Genomic DNA, 10,449 nt, shown 5'->3' with positions numbered 1-10,449 from the left:
ATAAACGTAAACAAACAAACGAAGCTTGCTTTTAGAAGCGTTGAGATGTCTTAGAAAGTTAAAGAAATGATTTTAAATTCTCAATCGCAGGATCATGCTAATAATGTAGCCTGAACAGGATAAACTACCCCTATTTTGCAGAAAAAAAAGTAAGTGTAGACGGTGGTGTAATATATATATGGTAGGACCCGACATGGGTAAAGCTATAAATGATAGCCTAAATAATATTACTGTTTGTATGGATAAATCTGAACATTGATCGGCGGATTGTAACCATATAATCTGTGAATTGAACATATGACAGGTGTTCAAAGCATTACACAAATGCATGCAACACTCCGAACTTTCCCGAGTCTACTATACTTCAGCTTCGCAACACTCATAATGTAAACATCTTACATATCTTGCTGCTAAGAACAAAACTTAAAAAATAGGTGGAAAAAATTCAAAAATATTTTGGTTGATATAATTATTTTGTGTGTGAGTGTGTGTGTATGTGTGTGTATGTGTGTATGTGTGTGTGTGGGTGTATCTGTGCATGTGTAGATGTGTGTACATATTTAATATATATTTCACATGTGTATACACAATACAAACAGGAACACACGTACAATCAATATATATATATATATATATATATATATATTTATATATTTTTTGCTATACATTTTAATATGTGTGTATGTGTGTGTGTGTGAGTTTTTGTATAAAGATATATTTAATATTTAATTAACTTAGTGTCACTATATTTAATGTAACCGAAAAAATATTAAAAATAATTACATCGTAGTAATTTTATTACAGTGAAATAATTTGTAACGGTATTTATATATATTTATTACAAAATCATAAATTCTCACACTTTCCGTTACGTATAAACGTATGAATGTATGCCGTTTCTAAAAGATTTTCTAATATAGGTTCTCATACCCCAAGGTACTTGAGCAGATTAACAGGATTGTTGAATCTTCTGTGAAATGTATTGAATATAAAATGTGACTTTTCACGGTTGATGTCGAAGAAGGGATCTACTGCTAGTATATATGCCTCATTAATTTTTAAATACCGTTAAATAAAATCCAATTTACTCTTCCTAACTCAAGAAACAACTTGGTAGATTTCTATATCGTACGACTGAAGCATTTACGCTGTCCGTCACTACTGGGACTTTACACATAAGTCAATATTTCATATACTTCTCTAAAGATAAGATAAATGTCACGAATACTGTAACAATAATCAAATAATGTAAGTATTGATTTCGGACACTCAGAAGGTATTTTAAATCTCTAATGGTGACACAGAAAAGTAAAATGAAAACGATTATTTTCAAAAACAGCTCTAAATATATCCCTTGATTTCCTACAAGAAAAAGTCCCCTTCTTGAAACCAATGTTTTATTTGTCTCAGAAAACGGGATAATCCGATTATTAAACAGTAGAATATGTATTTTTTGTGTATTTGGTTTGCAACACTCTCGATGTGAACTCGTCAATTAAGAATACTTTGTTGTATCACTGGAGGGTCATTATATCAATAATAAATGCAATCACTGGTTCTATTTCACTTCTTTGTTATTTGTCGATTGGCAAACTATTGAACTAAGCGATTGTATGATTAATCGTTCAGTTCATTAATCAATCACCCAAGTTTGAGAAAGTCCTTTTTTACCACTCGCAACGTCATCAGTGACATATCATCTCTAATCCTGTTCTATGCAGACATGGGGACCCGAGGTTCAATAAACGGTAGGAATTTTGGCAAAAAAATAATCTCGGGATAAATCGAACAGATATACTTCCTTCACAACAAAGTTTATTTTTTTAACTAGAAAAACAAGGAAATTTTATTTTATAGAATATTATAATAGTTTTGTTTGCAGTTGTCAATATTAATTCAACCGTAATATATCATAAGAATGCTATGCCACGGTTGAATAATTGCAAGTCTAGACTAAGTTGCGTCGTAAATATTTATATGAAAATACGCGAGAGTATGAAGGCACTTCCAACACTCATGTGTTTATATTGTTATTCTTCATTTTATATCCTGTCTCTTCATAATTACCATCGAAGAAGCCTACTGAGCAGCAATGAATTTAATACGCTTGTTAAGAAAAATGATAAGACCATTTCCTCAAAGGGTCGATGATGGCCGAAACCTTACTTGTACTTACTGGCTGTCCCTTCCTCCATATTTTGATAAGGTATGAGAGATGGAATTAGTCTACCATTTTAGAATAAGGTAACTCTTATAGAAATATCAAAAGTAATAATTTGGACGCAAAAGTTTTGTCTCGGTTTAAATGAAACAGTAGAGCAGATGTTAGTGAATTTCACAACGAATTGAACCCACTTAATACTGCTGTTGATAAAGAAAAATTATTGACCTGGAATAAGATTTAAATCTTGTCGGAATGTCTGAATATGACTTCATCCATATCGATTTGTAAATAAACAGTCGGATGACATGTAAATTGCGGCGCATGCTTCATATTTACGTGGTATATGCTAATAAGTATGTGTATCAGGACTCACTTTGTTTCTCTCTCAAAGATGCATATCTATCTATCTATCTATCTATCTATCTATCTATCTATCTATCTATCTATCTATCTATCTATCTATCTATTTATCTATCTATCTATCTATATATATATATATATATATATATATATATATCTATATCTACCTGTCTGTCTGTCTGGCTGACTGACAATCAATCAACCAATCAATCAATCAATTAATCAATCAATCAATCACTGAATCAATCAGTCAATCAATCCATAAATAAATAAATCAATCAACCAGTCAAACCATCTAGGTATCTATCTGTTTATCTATCTATCAATATATATGCAAATACATTTTCTTTGTTTTAATTGTGGCAGTCATTGGAGTACGGCATGCTGGAGTCACTGCCTTGAAGGCTTCAGTTGGACAAATACAACCCGACGCTTATTATTTCATGCCTGGTGCCTCTTCTATCGGTATCTTTTGCCGAAACACTGTATTAGACACTTGCTCAAGGTGCAACACTTTGGGATTGAACCTGAAACCATGTGGTTGCAAAATAATTTTCTTGACTACACGGCCATGTCTGCGCTTGCATCTCTCTCTCTCTCTCTCTCTCTCTCTCTCCATATGTGTATATATATACATACATATATATACATATATATGTATGCACATTCACATATTCATAAAATACGCTTGTGCGCGCGCGTGTTTGCTTGTATTAATATTTGTGCTTCTCTGTGTTAACGTTGACGACATATCTTTCTTATATAAGAAAAGTAGGCAACAGGAAATAATTCAAGTGTATGTTCTCTCTGAGAGAGATACTGCAGAATCTCTAACGTCGCCAAGACGTCCTTTGTCTGGCGATCACTTCACGTGGTCGGTGTTACTATTTATTACATAACTGAATCGATAATAACAATAACAACAGCACCAACTACGATAAAAATAACAACAACAACAAAACCAACAAAAACACCTGCAACTTTAAAGACTACTACAAAGTCGACTAATGTAATTCAATGTAATATCTGAGTGTCTTACCTCGCCAGACAATCGGAACACATGCATCACAGCTAAAGTTTAAGGATTCGTTGTCTGGCTCGTACAGTGCAACAACTTGCATTTTGCCACCTGCAATGATAACAAAAGAGACAATGAATGAACCTATCTCGATCTGCTAGAAATAGTGTCTAATTCTCTTCTGAATAAAATTGTACTATTTTAAATAGAATAGGTAAAACAATTGAATAATCACAGGTGGAACGTCTTAAGTAACACGCATGTATAAGTTTGTTGAAATCCATATTATTAACGTGATGTATACAGCTCACGTTACGCATTTGCTCGGCCTGTACAAGAAAAGTGTTGCTCGGCATGTTCGAGAAAAATGTTGGTTTTGTGCACTCTGTGAAGTTCTTTAAACCTGTCATCCGTTTCTCTTCCCAAATGCATCGTTTCTTTGTTGAGCTTTCTGTTAGATATAAATTCTCTTGTTGTAATAGCTTCTTCTCTTGAACTGATGTTCTCTGGAACTGGCTACTATGGTCTTGCTTCTCTTTGGTATACGAACATTAGACTTTCGAGGTTTCTGTCAGCCGAAGTTGTTAGCCCGCTTTCTTTTACTTCCTTGAGGCTCAATATTTTGGGCTGAAAAAAATTTATTTTAAATCATATCCCCCAGTCTAAAAAGAAAAGAGAAATTGAATGATTTGATCATACGTATACACAATGTGGTGATGATCACGGCAAGAACGTCTTTGATCGTAAATCTTCTCAATCCAGGTTAATCTGGACTTAAACAGCAATAAACAGATTAAAATTCCATCATGAAAGGGAAGAGAATTCAACTGGCCAATCACTGTCGTTGATGATGCCAATGTTGTTGTTGCTGTTGTTGATAATGTTGCTATAGTAATTACTGATGCAATTACACAATACAGCTGAAAGCCGATCAGATATGAAATATATATTTGTGTCCCAATGTTGCAGATTATAATCGAGATATTGTAAAATGGAGCACGAAGTTGTCTCGTAGACTAAATATCTAGCAGAATTTAATTTCTATATTCTGCATTGAAATTGCGCATGAACATTTGCTGCCCTTCTGATGTGGAAAATTGTAAATTCCAGTAATATACGGAATGATAAACTCTACATCAAACATCGGCATCTATGAGCAAGTGTCGCTATCAGCAGGTCAATATTATTAACATAATGTACTATTAATGTTATTAAGGTAGTAAGGACGATTAATTCGCAAGTGCCTATTTTTCACTGCGCTTTACCTTTTGGGTTCAATTCGTGCCCAGGTCAAATTTGACTTCCGTATTTCAACGATTAGATAAAATAAAAACTAGTCTGGTACTATGGTCGATGGGATCGGCTAATCCCCTACTATTATTATAATTAAGACGAAGAGCTGTCAAAACGGTTAGCGCATCGAAGAAATTGCTTTGCGGCATTTCTACCGCGTCTTTACACTCTGAGTACATTTGCATTTACCTCCTGCCGCGGTCAGCTTTTCCTTTATTCCTTCAACTGGCATTGGTGTAATCGAATGTAATCGACTTAACCCCACTCCCACTAAAATTACTGCCCTGGTGTGAATATTTGAAGCAATATTATTTTCATTTCAACCCGAAAACCGAGTCTATCGAATCATTTATTTATGTAATTTTTGTTAACTTAACATTTCCTTAATTGCAGTTAAGTTTTGTTGTTTAAAAATGGTGTATATTTTTTAAATAAATATCAACATACATAAAAAGAAAAAAAATACTGTTTTCTTAGTTGACCTATTATCAATCTATTATTGTTTTAAGGATGGCAGTGTGCCGACAGAATTGTTAGACCATCGGACGAAATATTTAGTGTTATTTCTTCCGGCTTATTACGTTTTGACTTCATATTTCGCCGGGGGTCGACTTTGTTTTTTTATCTTTCAGAGATCGATAAAATAAGCACCTCTGTAGTACTGTGGTACTTGGGCCGATGTAAACAACAACCCATCTCCTCAAAATTGCAGGTCTTGTAACAAAATTCGAAACCATTATTGTCTTTAGAAAGGTTGCGGGCTAGCAGAATCGTAAACACACCGTATCCAGTGGTTAGCGCCACTCTTCCAGCTTTAAATTCTGAACTCAAATTCTACCGAAGACCGACGTCAACTTTGCCTATCATTCTTTCGAAGTCAATAAAATAAACACCATTTGCGCAATGGATTCGTTGTAATAGATTAGCCCCATCCCTGCAAATTTCAGACTTTGTACCTTCTGCAAGAAAGAATTATTATTTTAAGGATGGATAGATGGTAAAATCAATAGAGTGTCCGTCGATAACCCTTACAGATGTGGGTATGTTCCCTTACGTTGTCAGCTTAAATTGAAACTAAATTGTCACTTATTTTACCCCTTAGTTAGGGATTGCAGTGTAGCCACTTTTTCCTACTACCATCGACAAACCGGACACGTGTCCCGAATACTTGAAACAAAGTAAACTTTGCTATATACAGTCAAAGCAGTCAAGGGATAGGTCGTAATGTTAAAACAACCAAGGTAATTTTTTAATTTTATCGTTCCGAGGTTAATGTAACCAACTACACGCAAGTTAGTTAATGTAATCAAAACATGCTGCTGCATGGCCTCAATTCAAGAAATGAAATCAGTAAATTAATATTGATGAATTAATAATCTATATTCTCTTTGTTTCTTCAATGATTGAATCTCATTTTATTAATCATTAGCGCTATAAAAGTAATTATATCTTGTAAAACCCATGGAAAAAATCATCCTTTGGAAAGAGGATATGATTGAGTAAACGGATGAAAGAATGTCAGATGTCTCTTAAGTTTACATACAACTGCTGATATTTCACCTGATTAAACTTTGAGTGTTGTTCTTGTTGTTCTGTTAATGTTGATGGTGGTGACAGCTGTGATGTTTAGTGTTTAGCCCTTATAATGCTTTCTACTATACGCCCAAGGCCTGAAATTTAACAGGAGGTGGCTAGTTGATTACTTCGACCCCAGTGCTCGACTGGTACTTCATTTTATCAGCACGGAAAGAATGAAAGGTAAAGTCGCTCGGTGGAATTTGAACTCAGTACGTAAAGATAGACGTAATGCCGCTAATCATTTTGGCCGGCGTTTTTAAGATTCTATAACCCTTATCATAAATTGTATTCTAGATATGGCCAGTGCATAGACAAATTTCCAGCAAAGTGCATAGTCCACTGTGTCGACCTTTTACTTTTTATGTTATTTTTAAAGACAATAGGCTTGTTTGAGGGGCTGAAAATTGGCTGCTATTTCTTACACATCAAGCAAATAGCAGCAAATAGCCACCTTTAGTTCACATCATTGTATCGTTTTACTTAACGCTTTTACTAGAAACATTCCTTATGATGACTCAAAGACTATTTTCCAAGTTCTTTCATTGTACTTTGAGTGTTTGTTCAGACAGAAATCTAAAAACATCTGGAGATATTCACAATATAAAGTGTTTAGTTAGAACCAAAGTGAAGAGCTTCTACGAGGTCATTCTACCAGCTAGAAATATCAGTCACCTATGCAGTAAACCAGTGCTTATATCTTAATGAAGGAAATTACATATTAATTGAAATATAAATGTAGTTGTTAACAGTAATTATAAGTAGCGGAACATTCTTACACTAAGTATTTCATTTCATTCCAGCTTTCGGCTTCTCATGCAGGTACAATCATAACAGAGTGTTAAAAAGCTCAGTTTCGAGTTCTGTCTCACTAGGCGGCATCTTGGGCAAGTATCTTTTATTATAGCTCGGGCTAGGTCACATCCTTTAAGGCTTAAATAAAGCCTTATGCCTCAATTGTAAGTTTAGTAGAACAGTAGATCACCAGAGTGAAATATAAGTAAACCGACTGGAGACAAGGAAAAGTAACTGTTGCATATTACTGCAGAAAATTCATGATTTTAGCGTGGAGGTCCATGAGTGCCGACGCCTGAGAGGCATAAAAGCGGAAGAAGTACATAAATAGATAGAAACAGATAGATAAATAAATAGATAAATAGATAGAGAGAGAGAGAGAGAGAGAGAGAGAGAGAAAGAGAGGGAGAGTTAAAAAAAGAGGGAGAGAGAGAGAGAGAAAGAGTGTGTGTTATCAAGTCTTACCTTGGTATTGTTGAATAACTGCTAGACTCTGGCGGTCTGGACCATCGAAAGACACTGGACCCTGGCAATAAAACACGCAAATAAATAAATGTATTGAACATGTTATACAACTGCTTAAAAACATGGATTAAATCATGTCTGCATTGTCAGGGGTATGGTTGGAAACTACTTTGATTCCACTGTGACACGATTCCACAGTGCTTGAACTCCAGGAAGTATTTTCTATTATAATTTTGGATGGGCTAAGGACAATAAAGACTGATGAGTGAAATTTGCTAGGCAGAAATTGATTTTTGAAATGCGTCAGAAGGATCCTTTCTGCTTTGTAGAGTTAGTTTGTAGAGTTAAAATATCACGCGGTACAACGCCACCATCAATGACCCTTGGGCAGTTCAAGCAGGTATGAACTTCTTTCGATTGTTTCAGCTGAGAGTGAGACCCTAAAAACTACTCATGAGTTTTGCCCTTACTTCTCTCACTACGACATTAAAAGTCCGACAAAGAATAGGGATAATACGTGCTTGTGTGTCTGTACTTATATACGTTTTCTATCTCTCTCTTCCTCCCTCTCTCTTTGTATATATATATATATGTATATATATGTATATATATATATATATATATATATATATATATATATATATATATATATGTATATAATTTAGATTCAAAATTGAATGTGGCACCTACGTTTAGGCACCGGAATATAGTGTGGTATTATCCAAACAATTCCCAAAAGCAAGGTGATAAAAAATCAAAAAAAGTAACACGGATGTTAAAGGTTATTGCAGTACGCACGTTTCCTGCTATTCCATTTATTTAAGTAATGCCAGCATTACATTAAATGAAAAATGCAGAGCAATCTACAGCTGCACAAAGATATAGAAAATTTACTGAAAACTCCAGCAGAATGGGCATATTACTTACTGTTGTGGCAACATTTAAAATCTATGTGGGAAGAAGAATACATAAAAAAACCATCTTGACATAACCAATAGAGAAATATACATATTCGAAACTTGTTTATTACAATATTATTCTCATTTAGTTCACATTATGTCTCACACGTGTTTCTGCTGCATAAGTGTCTTAATGGACTTTGATGTAGCATCTGCGTGCTTTTGCTTCAGCTGCAGTGCACATTAAAGCATGATGGACATCCCCATACAGCTTTGTTCAAGATCGTGCCGAAGCGGGAGGGTGAAGTGAAGAGAGAAATTGAGTTATATAGTCCTTCCTAAAGTATATTTGAGTGGAGGTAAATCATAAAAACTTAGTGTATATGGTAGTAGAGTTTCATGATAGTAGAATTTACTTTAAAACATGACATATCTATAGCCTCTGGTATTATTTAAACTTAGACTAACATTTTAGAATCTAAGGGAATAGATTATTTTATATACTTAGGAGTAGAAGAAACCTTAACTAGGTCAAGATCTATTCGCCTCACCGACCTCATTTAATGAAGATAGAATAAACCTTATAAGAGGAATCAAAAGAAAAAGAAGTAGAGAGGGGAATAAAACAGAAATGAGTTTTAATGTGAAATTGTTAAAAACTAATTAGAGTAAATCTACGATCTTGACTAGGTTAATTTACATGTACTTTTACCAGCGCGATATTCTATTAAAATTCCTTAATTCTCGAAAAGATTTTTTCAAATTTGATCTAAGATGTTATTTTTGTAGTGTTTCAGACGAAATTTTACATGATTAATAATTGATGTGCTGTCTTTAATAAAGTTTTATTGATTTTTTTCAGAATATAATTTTGAAGCGTAGAAATCCTTGACGTCAAACATGAAAAAAAAAAAAAATAATAATAATAAATGTGTTTCCTTTTTTGGTATGAATTCAAGCTTGGACATAATGCTTCTCAAACAGCTACACATATCAAAAGAGCTTGGGGATGAAAGTTCCACTAGTGATCGGACGGTAAAACAGTGGTTTGAGTGATTCCGTATTGAGGATGAAATCCTTGAAAATCAAGAGGATAGAGGGCGTCCATCCACCCTTGATGGTCAACATTTGAAAACAAACAATACAACTTTCTGGAGGCTAACCAGAGCATTACATCGGAAGTTTAGTTATAAACAACTGGAAGAAATGCATGTTTACTTGATCAAAATTAGATGTGGTCCAATTCTGTTCCATGACAGCGCTCGACCACACGTTTCCAGCATGAAGCTGCAGAAGCCCATGAAGTTGGGATACAATACTTTACCACACCTTCCATAGTCTTTTACCCATCAACTACCACTTTTCCAAATATCGAGACAAATTTTTAAGGCAACAAAACCTTCCGTTCCAAAACCGAGGTCAAATTCAAGGATTTCTTGGCATTAAACTTTTGGATTTTTATCGAAGAGGCATAGCTGACCTTGTTAATCGATGGGAGAAATGCATAGTTGCTCAGGCATCATATTTTGAATAATTAAACCTTTGAATAAAATCGATTTTCCAAGAATATAGGTTCATTTTTAAAATCGGCCATTTTTTCCCGAACAACCTAATATGGTTAAATAACCTGTAATTAGAGCTAAAGATATGGAATATTTCTTCCAGGCTTAAGTTACATTTCGTGTTCCCAGTATCATATAGTGAAACTCTACTAATTATTGTCCATTTAATATCATATTTAGTGTTCTTATACTTTAAAGACCAGATATGTCTATTCAAGCATGTATAATTCATTTTATCCCTATCTTTGAACTAAGGCGGTAGGTGACGCAATCATTGCTTAAATTCCGTAGAACATGGTTCTACATAATAACTAGCCA

The 10,449-nt window shown here is 34.3% G+C and overlaps 1 protein-coding gene across 1 annotated transcript in view; it reads right to left on the bottom strand.

Annotated features, from left to right (window-relative positions):
• Positions 1-10,449, bottom strand: part of LOC106869702 (uncharacterized) — an 875,881-nt gene that overhangs the window by 97,258 nt on the left and 768,174 nt on the right. Inside the window, exons 8-9 of the mRNA XM_052972461.1 lie at positions 7,671-7,731; positions 3,564-3,653 (exon numbers count right to left, since the gene is read on the bottom strand). Coding sequence (XP_052828421.1) covers positions 3,564-3,653; positions 7,671-7,731 — 151 coding nt within the window. The remainder of the gene's footprint in view (positions 1-3,563; positions 3,654-7,670; positions 7,732-10,449) is intronic.

This window comes from Octopus bimaculoides, chromosome 13, assembly GCF_001194135.2.
Source record: "Octopus bimaculoides isolate UCB-OBI-ISO-001 chromosome 13, ASM119413v2, whole genome shotgun sequence".
In the NCBI taxonomy this organism is placed as follows: domain Eukaryota; kingdom Metazoa; phylum Mollusca; class Cephalopoda; order Octopoda; family Octopodidae; genus Octopus; species Octopus bimaculoides.
The sequence above is the reverse complement of the archived record's forward strand: the minus strand, read 5'-3'. Positions and strand labels throughout refer to the sequence as shown.